A 16,432-nucleotide genomic window follows, 5' to 3' on the forward strand; every position below is an offset into this window, starting at 1 on the left:
GGCCTCATGCACACAGGGTGTTTTTGCATCCACATTTACGGGTGTTAGGCTTTTTTTTTTTTGCTGCTTGTAAACAGCCCTCCATGTTATCCTATGTGTCCATGCACACAGACTTTTAGGAGCTTAACCCCTTTGTGCCGGCACCTCCCTGCCCTTTAAGAGTTTCAGAAGCCGGGAGGTGGGCGGGTTTTTAGGGTCGCGTGACCGCCGTGATTCGCTGTCACAGCAGTCACATGATCGGAAAAGGTCCCGATCGCAAGGGGAGATCGGGACCTTTCCGTAAGTCACGGACATATGTGCTCGGAGCACCCAGGGCTCGCACACTCAGCACATATGTATTTTCTAATGGCACGCAAATATGCGGCCGCTCGGCGTCAAGGCCCAGATGCCGAGAGGTCGCATATTTGCGTGCGCTCGGCATCTAGGGGGAGGAGCATTTAGAGGCAGGAAAAAACCCAGGGCCAGAGGATCCAGAAGCACAGCTCAATGATTGATGCATGCAAATGCATGTAAACGCATCAAAACATGCCTAAACGCATGTTAACACTAGGCACATTTAGTGCTTGAATGTTAATGCATTTCAATGGTCATAATAAATTATTATTCTGGCCCATGAAATGAATTAACATCAAAGCACTTGACGCCTGTAAACGTGCCTAAACGCTTGTAAAAGCGTTAGATATTCAGGCGTTTTTTTTAACATTCTATGTGCATGAACGTATAGTACAGAAAAGCAGGAGCAGTGTGACAAAAATCAACAGCATCACAAAAATCATTTTGGTTTTACAACAATGAATGTCATCTTGGAGGGACACCGCAACGTAGGCTCAGTTGTAAATTTCTATTGCTCTCAGCCTCCTCCAAACTCCTTTTTTTTTCTTGCTGTGATCTTACTTCCTGTTAGAGGGTGGCTACGTTTGTTCTCCATAGTCCCACTGTATGTAGGAATGTAGCCACCCTCCCTTGCTCACTCCTGTGTTGGACTATGAACTATAGACTATGGGATTTGTAGTGTACAAGATCACAACTAATGTGAACTGCTTGTTCCCAACAAATGAAAATGAGGGGGAAAAGGTTCAGGAGCTCACGGAGGCAGGCAAACAAGGAGGCAGAAAAACACAGTAGCAAACACAATAGCAATCAATTTTATGAAAGGCAGATTACAGGTTCATTACGTAGCACGTGTATGGATTACCTTTGGAGAATACAGAGATCGTTTACCCTAGGTTCACACCTGAGCATTTTCTGCAGCGTTTTACAGAAACGCAGTACAGTCCATTTAACATAATTTCCTATGTGACATGTTCAAAAATGTGCGTTTTCACCCAGTGCGTTTTGTGGAAATGGTCAGGGAATGCAAAAGGTTGAGGTTGTTTCTATAGACTTCAATGGAAACGCAGCAGAAAAGCATGTATTGAGTTTTTGATGGATTTTAAATCTGCCTAGCAAACATTTTGTAAAAGTGAAAAAAATGCAAAATGCATCACAAACGTGGCAAAAACACAACTGCAAAAATGCAAAACGCAATTCAGAAATGGCCCAAATGCAACCTGCATAGGTGTGAACCTAGCCTTAGGGTCACTTTAAGGGGTAAATTCATAAAGATGTGAATGTGACTTATGCCAAACATTCACTGGTGATGAATCATCATTGCAATTTAAAACATATGAAAAATTCAGCTGCAGTGGCTATCTGGTGAATGTCAGATTCAATGCTGAATGAATGATGCAGGTGTGTGGGCGGATGTGTTGACAGGTTGCTGGAGGCCACAGCCATTCACTCCTCTCTACACAGCCAGCGAATCCCTGCAGTGACCACTGTTGGAGGCACTTTGTGTGCGTTCAGCTGTGGTCACCACAGGTAATCACTGGCTGTGTGGACAGCTGTAAATACCTACAGCCACCAGTCACCTGTCATTCTAGTGATCGGGGCTGGCACCCGCACCTAGCTGCCCACAGCAGGAATCAGAAGATTCCTGCCACTACAATTGGCAGCGGCCTAAATTGTCAATGCGAATGTAGCCTTATTCTTTAATCGCGTGCCTGCCACCCTATAGTAGACGTACTGCTACAGGGTGGCAGGGCTGTGCAAAATCATGTATATATACGTGATATGCATTTGTGGGTAGAGGGCGCCCCTTTGGCAGCTATGGATGCCAATCACCAGGTTTCGGCCGGGGATTCCCCACCAACACCCGGCAATCACTGTGTAAAGGTGACAGGGGAGAGACCTGTGTGTAAACAACATAGGTCTCTCTCCTGCCAGCAAGGACATGCTGCTTTGTATTTCTCTGCACAGCAGAGAAATACAAAGCAGCATGTTGTCATAGTAAAACACACACAGCACACATAGTAAAAAACCCACAGCACACAGTTAACCCTTTGAGCGCCCAAACATTAACCCCTTCCTGCCCAGTGTCATTAGTACAGTGTCAGTGCTTTTTATTAGCACTGATCACATTATTAGTGTCACTGGCAGTTAGTCAGTTCCCACCCAGTGTCAGAATGCCAGTCCCGCTATAAGTCGCTGATCGCTGCCATTACTAGTTTAAAAAAAAAATACAATTACAAATTTCAGTATATATACTGCCATTTGTAGACGCTATAACTTTCACATAAATCAATTAATTTACACAGATTGGGATTTTTAGCAAAGACATGTAGCAGAATAGATTTTGGCCTCGGTTTATGACATTATTTGATTTTTTTTATTGGATATGTTTTATAGGAAAAAGTTTAAATTTTTTTTTTTTTTTAAATTGATGGTATTTTTTTTGTTTATAGCGCAAAAAATGAAAACCACACAGGTGATCAAATACCACCAAAAGAAAGCTCTATTTGTGGATAAAAAAAAAAGGACATACATTTCATTTATATACAGCGTTGCATGACCGCGCATTTGTAAGTTAAAGTAACACAGCACCATATCACAAAACAATGGCCTGGTCAGGAATGGGGGTAAATCCTCGGGAGGGCAAAATGTTAAATACAGCAGTTTTCGATTTCCTCCCTTTAACATAGTTTTATTACATGTTCATCCTGGCAGTAGATCCATTGATGCTCCACTTCCTACAACAAGGTGACAACACTGTTTATTCTGCAGTGAAATTGCACAGCAGCGTTATCATTCTGTGGACAGATAAGTCTAAGATAGACATGAAGATTTAAGTAGACTATTTACTGCTTGGCGCTGGCTCCTGCCAGACCTTTAAGAGGCTTTGAAAAGATGGCTGGTGGAAACAAAGTTCCTGATCATGTGACCACTGTGATTGGTTGTTGCAGCAGAAACATGAGTGGGAGTCCTTCCCCACCAGCTTCCGTTTGTAAATGGTGATCGGAAGCTGTTGGTGACAGCTCAGTTAGGCTGGCTGCGCTGACAGTGCCAGTGGGAAGAGCTTAGGTAGGCAACAAACATCTAGCTTAACACCATTTAACCAGCTAAAGTCACAAGTTTTTTCATTAAAGTGGAACTAAACTTATTGATTTAACAGTTTCAAAAAACAGTTACATTCCTGGAATGCTGGGAATGCCATCTGACACATTGGCTTGTGCTCCCAACCAGACCATCAAATGGCTGGCGTCATAGCTGATCACATGTGTAGCACCATGGCAGTTACAGATCAAACAGAGAATAAGATGGCAGCTTCCTTGACTGAAAAGGATTGAAGGGTTTAGTTCCATTTGAAAACTTTTATAAATAAAACATAACTGTTGTAAGCACCCCCAGCAGTGTTCTGTGGTTTGCCGCAACCCCTGTTAACTGTCATTTTGCTGAGAAACTTACATTGCATGTTCATATAGAGAAAAATATAGGTAAATCATTGCAGGTAATAATCTCATGCAGGTACCAGGATTCCATATTCTTCACTCTAAGGGCTCGTTCACACTTGACTGTTTTTCCAACTCTTGTCAAACGCCCCTATAGCGTTTGACAAGCGTTGGTCTGGCGTTTGCGGGGCATTTTTTAACGTGCCGCCTGCGCGGTTTAGCGGCGGTTGCTAGGCATTTGCAAAGCATTAAAAATGCCCCACAAATGCCTATAATGAAGTTTGAATGGTGTTACCGCTCTGCAAACGCCCCGCAACCACATCGCAACCGCACCGCAAACGCCGGCCGGGCGTTCGCGGAGCGGCACCATAGACTTGAATAGGAGGCTTCAACTCCTCCTGACTGGACCAGAGGCGTCCATTTTGCCATGACGCAACGTGATGCTAACGCTCCCGTGTGAACAGCACCATGTGCTGCAATGTGCAGAATTTTCCCAGGCGTTTGGGAAGCGGTAAAAACGCTTCCCAAACGCCCGTCTGCCGCTTGCAAACAAGGCTAGTGTGAACGTAGCCTTAAAGGGCCTCCAAGCCAGCCAGAGGCAAATTAGATCATACTGGTTCAATCTGTTACAGAGTTTTTCTTCATCTGATACAAAGATCTACAACACTGACAACACAGATCATTGACAGAGCAGTGCGCACCATCAACAGCAAATGTTTTAGATCAGACAGTATGGCTGTCTTAACAGCCAAGCAGAAATACAGACTAATAAATCCATACAGACTAATAAAGGCCAGCTACTTATATACAGTCAGGTCCACAAATATTGGGACATCAACACAATTCTAACATTTTTGGCTCTATACACCACCACAATGGATTTGAAATGAAACAAACAAGATGTGCTTTAACTGCAGACTGTCAGCTTTAATTTGAGGGTATTTACATCCATATCAGGTGAACGGTGTAGAAATTACAACAGTTTGCATATGTGCCTCCCACTTGTTAAGGGATCAAAAGTAATGGGACAATTGGCTTCTCAGCTGTTCCATGGCCAGGTGTGTGTTATTCCCTCATTATCCCAATTACAATGAGCAGATAAAAAGGTCCAGAGTTAATTTCAAGTGTGCTATTTGCATTTGGAATCTGTTGCTGTCAACTCTCAAGATGAGATCCAAAGAGATGTCACTATCAGTGAAGCAAGCCATCATTAGGCTGAAAAAAACAAAACAAACCCATCAGAGAGATAGCAAAAACATTAGGCGTGGCCAAAACAACTGTTTGGAACATTCTTAAAAAGAAGGAACGCACCGGTGAGCTCAGCAACACCAAAAGACCCGGAAGACCACGGAAAACAACTGTGGTGGATGACCGAAGAATTCTTTCCCTGGTGAAGAAAACACCCTTCACAACAGTTGGCCAGATCAAGAACACTCTCCAGGAGGTAGGTGTATGTGTGTCAAAAGTCAACAATCAAGAGAAGACTTCACCAGAGTGAATACAGAGGGTTCACCACAAGATGTAAACCATTGGTGAGCCTCAAAAATAGGAAGGCCAGATTAGAGTTTGCCAAACGACATCTAAAAAAGCCTTCACAGTTCTGGAACAACATCCTATGGACAGATGAGACCAAGATCAACTTGTACCAGAGCGATGGGAAGAGAAGAGTATGGAGAAGGAAAGGAACTGCTCATGATCCTAAGCATACCACCTCATCAGTGAAGCATGGTGGTGGTAGTGTCATGGCGTGGGCATGTATGGCTGCCAATGGAACTGGTTCTCTTGTATTTATTGATGATGTGACTGCTGACAAAAGCAGCAGGATGAATTGTGAAGTGTTTCGGGCAATATTATCTGCTCATAGTCAGCCAAATGCTTCAGAACTCATTGGACGCCGCTTCACAGTGCAGATGGACAATGACCCAAAGCATACTGCAAAAGCAACCAAAGAGTTTTTTAAGGGAAAGAAGTGGAATGTTATGCAATGGCCAAGTCAATCACCTGACCTGAATCCGATTGAGCATGCATTTCACTTGCTGAAGACAAAACTGAAGGGAAAATGCCCCAAGAACAAGCAGGCACTGAAGACAGTTGCAGTAGAGGCCTGGCAGAGCGTCACCAGGGATGAAACCCAGCGTCTGGTGATGTCTATGCATTCCAGACTTCAGGCTGTAATTGACTGCAAAGGATTTGCAACCAAGTATTAAAAAGTGAAAGTATGATTTATGATTATTATTCTGTCCCATTACTTTTGGTCCCTTAACAAGTGGGAGGCACATATGCAAACTGTTGTAATTCCTACACCGTTCACCTGATTTGGATGTAAATACCCTCGAATTAAAGCTGACAGTCTGCAGTTAAAGCAGTTAAAGCACATCTTGTTCGTTTCATTTCAAATCCATTGTGGTGGTGTATAGAGCCAAAAATGTTAGAATTGTGTCGATGTCCCAATATTTATGGACCTGACTGTATAAAGGCCAGTTTCAGTTGCTTTTATTCTGCATCCAAAATGCACAGAAAGTAGGTTATATGGTTGTCAATGTCATAGTTCACACCAGTGCTTGCAGTTCCAGTGCATTCCAGTTGAAGAAAAACAAAGTAGAACATGCTGCATTTCTTTTCTGCACAGAACTGTACTGGAACGTAGTAAAAATGCATCAACAATGCACCAGAACGCACATGGCCCTGTTTAAATTGAAGAAAAATAGAGGGGGAAAAATGAATTGGAATGTATAAAAAAAATGCACTCATAAACACCTCAAAAATGTACCGGAATGCTGCAAAAACGCAAAATGGCCCTAATGTGGATCACGCCATGCTATTTCTTGTAGCACATAAATATATACATTTTTCTATCTTGTTTGTAAAGTTCATCTTCTCTGACCAACCTTGGGGTATAGATAATATGCTGTGTCATCAAATCTGCATCCAACACAAAGCAGGTCTAAACCACCACCAACAGACAGCTGGAAGAGGATCAATATGACCGATAAACATCAAAGAAGGAACTGCAGATCTATTGTAGACCTGCAATAAAGGAGCTGCCATCGCTAACCTCTGCTTCTGAAAATGCCCATTGACTGGCTGTGAAGTCCATGGTTTCAATGCTCAGAATAAGGATAGTGATAAGCTATTCTTACTTCATTTATTTACAGACTCATTCCAGATCTGTGGTTCAGAAACAGCCAATCCATACAGCCAGATCTGTGGTTCAGAAACAGCCAATCCATACAGCCAGATCTGTGGTTCAGAAACAGCCAATCCATACAGCCAGATCTGTGGTTCAGAAACAGCCAATCCATACAGCCAGGTCTGTGGTTCAGAAACAGCCAATCCATACAGCCAGGTCTGTGGTTCAGAAACAGCCAATCCATACAGCCAGATCTGTGGTTCAGAAACAGCCAATCCATACAGCCAGGTCTGTGGTTCAGAAACAGCCAGATCTGTGGTTCAGAAACAGCCAATCCATACAGCCAGATCTGTGGTTCAGAAAAAGCCAATCCATACAGCCAGACAACCATGGGAAATGGAAATGGAAGGCAACATATTTTTCTAATGGTAGGCTTACATTAAAGCTTAAAGTGTTCCTATACCCCGGAACCTGCATTCACTATATTTGATCTCCCACAGTACACACAACATGGAAATGCAATTATTTTAGTAAATATAAACTGCTAAATAACTTCCCCCATCATCAGTTAGAACAGTCTTGTGACTTCTATCAGTGTCCAGCAGAGCACTGGTTAAAGCTTGTAGGAGGAGTTTTCTTTCTGCTCTAGGAGGTTGCTAAACCTCTGACCCTCTGTCTGGACAGTGCTGATTGGCCCTGTGCTGATCACATGCACTCTCCCAAGAAAAAAAAAAAACACCTCTTTAGCAATACACACTAAACTGAGCATGTGCAGAATGACTACCTTTCAATCTGTCTTATCAGGAGATAAGAGGTGGACATTTGAACAAGAGGAGGGGCAGAGAAGTCAGGATCAAATGGCCTTTTTACATAATTCAGAGGATTAACCCCTTAGGTTCCACAGTGAGTATAAGAAGCATGCTTTACTGCTTATACAGACTGATTTTACTGTTGTGGGTTTAGTAACACTTTAAATATGTAAACCCAACATTTCATATTCCTGATATGTGCCTGCTGTACCATGTACTTGTATGAAAAGTATCCTGTTCTCTTTGCATTGCTTCCTTTGTGTGAAATGGTCTTCCTGCCAGTTCCTCTGCTTTCCTATTATCTGACCACACAGGTATCAGACCACACTAGGCATGAGAGCACAGCATAGTCAGTCCTCTAGCTCTACTGGGAATGCACAGCCATTCACTGGGAAGATCAGCGTACAATTGTTTATCCTCCTGCAGGTTTTATGCAGCTGAAAACAGACGGTATGAGATCACTTATAAAAAAGGGGAAAAAAAAAAAAAGGTATTTACAATGTTTTGCCGTTCGTTTCTATTTTAAACTGAATGGGATGTTTTACAAGGTGAGGGTTTACCATCAATTTAATAAGGGCTGGTTCACACCATGCCCAGAATTGAATTGCATAGAACGTGCTGTGCCTTCCTATGTGATTCACATATTTAATGGGCTAAAATCACACCGTGCCAGAAATAGTGCATGCACTACTTTTTAAAACGCACTGTAACCAGACCTCATGGTACGAAGTACCAAGCGTTTGCAACCTGTGTTTGAGATGTCAAATTTTTATTGGCACCTGCCGCAAATTACAAAATCAGAGTGTTTTGCACACAAGTTGAATCGCACGGGAATGCATAGTGCGTTCCTGTGCGATTCAGATGCAAGCATGGTGTGAACCGGCCCTTTCAGCTTCTTTTTTAATCTTATTAGGTGAAGTCAGGGTGCTGGAGATCCATACTATGCTCTATAGGAGATTCAAAAATCTTCAGTCAAAACTGCCCCTGCTCAGTGCCCCATTCAACCACCCCCACCTGGACAATAGCCATTCCTGGGCTTTTTTTCATCCTTCTGGCAGAATTACAGAAATACATTTAGGCCTCTCCACAGCTTGTCATCCTGATATGTTTGCGTTAACGCACAGTTTTGCATGTTAACATCCGTTACCGTTCAAATGAACAAACCAGCCCTGTACAGAAATGTTCAAGAAAAGAAATGAGGACCACTTTTGGTAGCACAATGTACCACAGTGACTAAAAGGTTAACACTTCCGCCTGGCAGTACTAGGGTTGAATCCCAACCACGGCACCACCTGCCTGGAGTTTGCATGTTCTCCCTGTGCCTGCGTGGGTTTTCTCTGGGTACTCCTGTTTCCTCCCACCTCCAAAGACATGCTGGTCGGTTAACTGGATACTGTCTAAATTGGACCTAGTATGTGTATGTATGTATGAATGCGAGTTAGGGACCTTAGACTGTACACCCTTTTTGAGGGTTAGGGACTGATGTGAATTTTATATATATATATATATATATATATAAAAAGCGCTGTGTAAATTGACAGCGCTATATAAGTATCTATAATAATTATAATACCACAACCCTGGGGTTACCATGTGCCACTACCAGGGGCGGACTGACCATTTGGGAACTCGGGCACTGCCCCAGAGCCCCGGGTCAGTAGGGGGCCCTATGAAATTCTGACTTCACCAATAAAGTTGATTAAACACCCCCAATTCATCTAGTTGTATATTAATTAAAAACACGTATTTCAACCAAAATCACAAAACCAAAAAAAGAAAAAAAATTAAACTCCAACCAAACCTTTTTAGTTTTGTGTCCCAATTGAAGCGGTTTACACCCCGGTCACATCAAGCCCGATTTTGAAATTGTACGACTTACAGTGAAGTCGCACGATTGCAAAGTCAGGTGAGATGCCGATTTCAGGTGCGATTTGCAAGACATCTGACACAGATGTTTATGCAAATCGCACAAAAAGTAGTGCATGTACTACTTTAGAAGTCAGTGCGGCTCCAACCAAGTTGGAACTAATAGCGGACAATAGGGTGCGTCATGGCATATCATTTGCAAGTCGCATGGCATGAAAATTGAATGCCAAGTCGCACCAGATGTAACCGGGGTGTTACTTTACTTGCTGTATCAGTGATGTGGATCAAAGGAATAGGAAATAATGGAAACTCTCTCCAATGGACAGAAATACAAACACATTAACGTTTTGGTACAAAGAAGAGTTAGAACCTCTGTGATGTTTCTATTTATGCTGGTGACTTCCTATCTCAATGACCCCATCCCATATTTCTTGTTCTGGTGTCACAGAGATACAAATAAAGGGGGAATCTCAACAATAAAACTCTCACAACTCCATTCAAAACTAAAAGAAGCAAGTGCTGGAGTTGGGTACAACTGGAGTAAGTAGCTGGATTCGTTTTTATATATGCACAGCTGGATTTATACTTTCTGCCCCCCAAGGCCAACTTATATTATACTTTGGGTTTGATTTACTAAAACTGGAGAGTGTAAAATCCGGTGCATCTGTGCATGGTAGCCACTCAGCTTCTAACTTCAGCTTGTTCAAGCAAGCTTTAACAAAAGAAAAACTGGAAGCCAATTGGTTTCTATGCAGAGCTGCACCAGATTTTGCACTCTTCAGTTTTAGTAAATCTTTACCTTAAAATAAATAATAGTGCCCCGCTTCTCAAATATAAAAAAAACAATATGCAAAAAAACTAAAAATGATTAATAATGCAGTGTTTTTGTTTTTTGATATTTGAGAAGTGTGGCACTATTATCTATTTTGATGTTTTGACACATTGATATGGGTCTGTGTTTGTGTGGGCTGCTTCCCCATTTGAACTGAATTTGATTTATTGCTATTTTGTTGGAATTGATAGCTGCTAACAAGATTGTTTATTTTATTTGTAGTTAAAACCCCTATACCTTACTGACAGCCAGCAACATGATGTGGGGGTGGCTGCATACTGCTCCTGACAACCCAGCTTACATTGGCTATGCAAGATATCCAGATGTGGTAATTAATTCTCATGTAGTCCCCAATACAGCAGAGCTCAAACTGGAAGAGGGAATGACAGCACTAGGTGCCAATCAGACTCTGCTGCTGTGCAGCGCCATATATACTGAGGGGAGGACAAGGCAGGAGGAGGAGCGATGGCTCATCAGTATGCTGCTTCTCCACTGTCCAATCAGCAGGCTGTAGAATTCCAATCTCTGCTGCTTATCAATAGGCTGATTTACCATAATACAGTGCATTGATCACATAAAGGCCTATTCACCTATATGATACATTTATTATCATGCTAGTCTGGATTTTGTCAAGTACTTGTGTTTTAGAGATACTCGTAAGAGTGCTGGCGAGCATTATTGCGTACACGTACAGGAAAAGGATTTACAGACTATACATGCATTTTAGGGCTCATGTACACGGAACATTTGGAAAACTCTTCTGAATGATGGAAACTGACTGCTGGAAAACGTAAGTTAAAAAACGTCTGTTTATTTATTTATTTCAGGTACTTATATAGCGCTGTCAATGTATGCAGTGCTTTACATATATATTGTACTTTCACATCAGTCCCTAACCCTCAAGGAGCGTACAATCTAAAGTCCCTAACCTACATTCATACATACACATACTAGGGACAATTTAGACAGGAGCCAATTAACCTACCAGCATGTCTTTGGAGTGTGTTAGAAAACCGGAGTACCCAGAGGAAACCCACACAGTCACAGGGAGAACATGCAAACTCCAGGCAGGTGGTGCCGGGGTTGGGATTCGAACCAACAACCCTAATACTGCCAGGCGGAAGTGCTAACCATTTAGCCACTATGCTGCCCAGCCTGTGTAGTCACGTTTGCATACCGGGTTTATGCGCATTTGCTTTTAGAAGCATTTTTTTTAAGATAACCTCAGGAGACCTTCCAAAATGCCCAGAATGTACTGAAAAACAGTAAAAAATTAACTATTTCAGACATTTTGAAAGAAACAGAGGGAGCAGTATGTGTTGAGATGACCTGTCTTTTCTGGTTGTATTCACTATGGATCCCATCATGAGCATAATGCGGCACGTTCTACCATTTTTTCCTTCACGCAAAACCTGGAACTGACTGCGGTGGTGTACCGGGTCCATTTGAATACATAGAAAACACTTTGCATGCATTTCTGATGATGAAAAAAGGCTCTGGACAGCATCTGGATATGGAAAAGTTAAAAAACGCTTCTAAACGCAAAAGCAATTAGCCACGTTTACAAGCATTTGGCATTTAAAACGCTGATAAAAACTACTCCTGAACGCAAGTTTGGTGCGTTAAAAAAACAACTGTAAACTCAACTGCCTGTAAATGACTGTAAACGACTATGTGTACATGGACACATAGGAAAACATTAGGGAGAGTTCAGAGGCTGCTAAAAAAAAAAATGCAGAAAAGCTCCTGAACTTGAGTTTATCAGCCTCAGTGTACATGAGCCCGTACATGTTGCGTCTTTCATCCGTTCTGTAGGGTGCTCCTATGAACAATCGTTGATTATCAGGAAATGTGGAACATCAGAAAAACAGGTATGTCAAATCACTCTGGTATGAACAGTGCCATTGGATTTAACAATACAGATCTTAGAACACACTTCAGGTTGCATTTTTCCATGAAGGAAAGCATCTAACCATGAAAAGTGTTCAAAACGCAAATCCTCTGTTCTGTCAGCAAATGCAGCACAGGACTAACCGCAGACCCAGACAAACTATAAATTAGTAAACTCACCTGAGCTAGCAAGATAATGCAAAAGGATTGTGTTTTATTGGCTTCCACTCATCTATACATTATAGGCAATCCAAAGATCATGCAGCTATAAATATAAGATGATATCATTAAGTACCAAGAAAAAATCTCAACCACAAACCAGCAACTTTCTAAGCCAAGATGAAGAAAATGCAGGATTGCCAGACATCTTATTATACGCTTGTCGTCACCACTTTAAAAGAGGAATAAAAAAAAAACAAAAACAAAAAAAACCACTCACGTGCGGTTATTCAATGAACTTTGTGCAAAGCGCAGTAACCCAGGGCAGCCAATCACATCTTAGTTTACTGAAGTCAGACCAGTGGAAGGTCAGTTGCTATAGGATACTGTCTTTGCTGAATAAAACAAACTGATCAAAGTGATATTAAATTGAATGTATTAAAAAAGTAAATAACATTATTTTAATATTATAACAATAGATATGATATAATATGATAAAATTTGTTATCAGAAAAGCAGCACTCGGCATGCAACGCCTGTATGATTAACCAGAGGCCCCTTTTGTGTCCCTTTGATGTCCAGTTCAGAAGGCCCCAACATGTGACAATGTCCTGTGACAGGCTGACCAACAAAGTCATTATACATTCGAGCACCATATGTCACCTCATTACCACAGCACCATGTTCATTTACTGCTTTCAAACAGCAGAGGGTCAACCAGCTGCACCGGCAGAAGTCAAAGACAGTGACACATCCTGGGGTCCACCAGCTGTTGAGGAACTAACAGCGCCAGAATGCCCATTCATTTCCATTAGATGCGAGGGATCCTAGGGTGCCCCAATATTAGGTCTGTCTGAGTACTAGAAGGCCTTTTTAGACAATTGGAAAACAACTTCTACCACTGCTCGCGGACTACATGCCCCAGCATGACCTGTCAGATAGCAGTTTGCTGCTGTTTGCACATCCTGACCAGCTGAAGGGTCCAAAAACACCCCTACATCCTATTTGATGCTATTTTGGGGCTACACACATCAATCTGCAACTCCAACGACCAAACAAAAATCAGATTTCAGCAATAAAACTGTGTTCATGGTGGTTGACATGAGTTACTACCCATCACTGCTCATTGCATTATACAAAAAGGCCTACTTGATAGACATTAAAGCTCCATCCACATATTGCACCCTAAATTGGACAGCAACCCTCCCCATCAATGATGCGTATGTTGACCCCACTCTCTAATATGGTCCAGTGAGCGTTGGCACCAAGTATTGTCCTGGCACCCCAATAAATTTAATATACACTAGACATACATGATAGTCTGAATACACTGTGTCTGATATCACCACTGGTGACTCCATAGGCTGCAAACACCTCAATTATATCACCCTAAATGCAAACAGCACCCCTTACTAGTGTGTGACCTCCAGAAATGTTATAGGAACCTCAATGACTCCAGAAAAGGCCTGATAATCCTAAATATGTAGTGACCCTGGGTCTGAGGACATCTTCCATTCTGATATAATCCCTAGGGACTCCAGAATTGAGAACTGTAAACACCCCAATCAAGTCACAGTCACCCCAAATATACCATGACCCCAAATAGCAGTATTTGATATACAACCTCCAGCATTGTCCCGACACTCATATAACAGCTGTAAACACCCACAAACTCAAACGTCACCCCAAATACACTATGACACCTCCCATAGTCTTTCACTTTGATCAACGACCTCCATTTTTTCCCTAATTCTCAAAAAAAGGCAATGGGTCCCATACAGATATATGTATATGACCCCCAGATATCCTTACCCCCTAACAGCAGTAGAGAACCCAAACATATCAATCCCAATGTTACCCTCAGATCTGGTGACCTGTAGAAAGGCCACCTATCATAAACACTCCAAACAAATGACAATCTCCAATGTGCCCTTTAGATCAGGTGATCTCAAAGATGGCCCAAACACCCCAAACCCCAATGTGACCCTAGCACACATGACAATCATCTCAAAGTGACCCCCATGGAAGGTTCAAGCATCCCAATATTAATAAACATTACACAAAGATGATGATCATCCCAGGCTGATCCCAGCTCTAGTGACACCAAGGAAGGTTCAAGCAACCAAATGTCAAGAGACATCCCAAACACATGACAATCACCTTTTGTGACCCAAAACAAGGATCAAGCATCCGCAAAATCAATTAACACTTGAAACATATGACAGTCATCCCAATGTGACCCTACGAGGTGATACCGACAATGGTTCAAGCACCCCAATATTAACACTGTCTACAAGTGACAATCACCCCAATGTGACACCTGCTCAGGTAACACCAAGAAAGGTTTGAGTACCCCAATGTCAATAAAGAGCCCATAAAAGGCCAGTGACCCCGAGAATAGTCCAAGCACCACAACAAGAGAACCCCACAAAGTGACCCCAGATCAGGCAACAGCAAGGAAGGTTCAAGCAACCAAATGTCAACAGACATCCTGAAAAGAAGAAAATCACCTTTTGTGACCCCCAAGGATGGTTCAAGCACCTCAATATCAATTAGCACTTGACACATGACAGTCACCCCAATGTGACCCTAGCTGAGGTGATAACGATGGTCCAAGCACCCCAATATTGACAAAGCATGCAAACAACAATCACCCCAATGTGACCCCTGATCAAGTGACCCCCACAAAGGTCTGAGCACCCCAATATCAATAAAGAGCCCAGAAAAGGCCAGTGACCCTCAGAATAGCACAAACAACCCCAGAGGAGAGCCTCCCAAACACGAAGTGACCCCAGATCAGGTGACCCTGCAGTGACCCCCAGTGCCAGCCCTCCCATCCCCCCGGTGTCCCGGCTCGGGTGACTCACCCCACTCGATGTAGTCGTGGATGTTCTTGTCGCGGCGCAGCGGGGAGGCGCAGCACTCATCGTACAGGCAGAGCAGCGAGTCCAGCAGACTCTCCACACTCATCCATCCGCCCCGCACCGCTCCGTCCACCAGCAGCCGCTCCAACTGCCGCAACCGCACCTCCCCCGACATCTTCTACACCCGCTACACCCGCCGCCCGGCCATCACAGCTCCGCACCAGCAGGAGGAGGAGGGGAGGAGGAGGAGGAGGAGATGGAGGATGAGGAGGAGGAGGATGGGGACACTGCGGGCTCCGGCACACCCGGCGGAGGGGAGGAGAGACCGACAGGAGGGGGAGGGGAGCAGAGGACAGGACAGGCTGCTGCTGCTGCTGGAGACAGGAGAGATGAAAGAGAGAAGAGAGATGAGAGAGGCAGAAGAGAGAGACATAGGAGAGAAGAGAGAGAGATGAGAGAGGCAGGAGAGGGGAGAGAGATGTGAGAGACAGGAGAGAGAGACACATAGGAGAGGAGAGAGGCAGGAGAGGGGAGAGAGACTGCAGAGAGGCAGAAGAGAGAGAGAGACATAGGAGAGGAGAGAGACAGGAGAGAGAGATGAGAGAGGCAGGAGAGAGAGATACATAGGAGAGGAGAGAGACAGGAGAGAGAGATGAGAGAGGCAGGAGAGAGAGACACATAGGAGAGGAGAGAGACAGGAGAGGGGAGAGAGACAGCAGAGAGACAGGAGAGAGGCAGAAGAGAGAGACACATAGGAGAGGAGAGAGACAGGAGAGAGAGATGAGAGAGTCAGGAGAGGGGAGAGAGACAGGAGAGAGATGAGAGAGGCAGGAGAGAGAGACACAGAGGAGAGAGACAGGAGAGAGATGAGAGAGGCAGGAGAGGGGAGAGAGACAGGAGAGGGGAGAGAGAGCAGAGAGACAGGAGAGAGGCAGGACAGAGAGACACACACACAGGAGAGGAGAGAGACAAGAGAGGGGAGAGAGACAGGAGGGAGAGAGAGATGGGAGAGGAGAGACAGGAGAGAGAGATAGGAGAGGGGGGAGACATAGGAGAGCGAGATAGGAGAGAAATAGGAGAGGAGAGAGACAGGGGAGAAGAGAGAGATAGGAGAGT

The 16,432-nt window shown here is 43.5% G+C and overlaps 1 protein-coding gene across 5 annotated transcripts in view; it reads right to left on the reverse strand.

The window, feature by feature from the left end:
* The window catches only part of CDC42BPA (CDC42 binding protein kinase alpha), a 364,329-nt gene extending 348,627 nt beyond the window's left edge, over positions 1-15,702 (reverse strand). For 2 of the 5 annotated variants that reach the window (XM_089685106.1, XM_089685108.1), the window contains exon 1: positions 15,320-15,701. In XM_089685106.1, the coding sequence (XP_089541232.1) occupies positions 15,320-15,491 (172 nt within the window). In that variant the 5' untranslated portion in view covers positions 15,492-15,701. Of the gene's footprint in view, positions 1-15,319 lie in introns of all 5 variants that reach the window. The other 3 variants (XM_089685107.1, XM_089685109.1, XM_089685105.1) reach the window with 2 other exon arrangements.
* Positions 15,703-16,432: the final 730 nt, after the last annotated feature.

Source organism: Staurois parvus, unplaced genomic scaffold, assembly GCF_062004578.1.
Source record: "Staurois parvus isolate SC_StPar_1 unplaced genomic scaffold, SC_StPar_1.0 ptg000362l, whole genome shotgun sequence".
Taxonomy (NCBI): Eukaryota; Metazoa; Chordata; class Amphibia; order Anura; family Ranidae; genus Staurois; species Staurois parvus.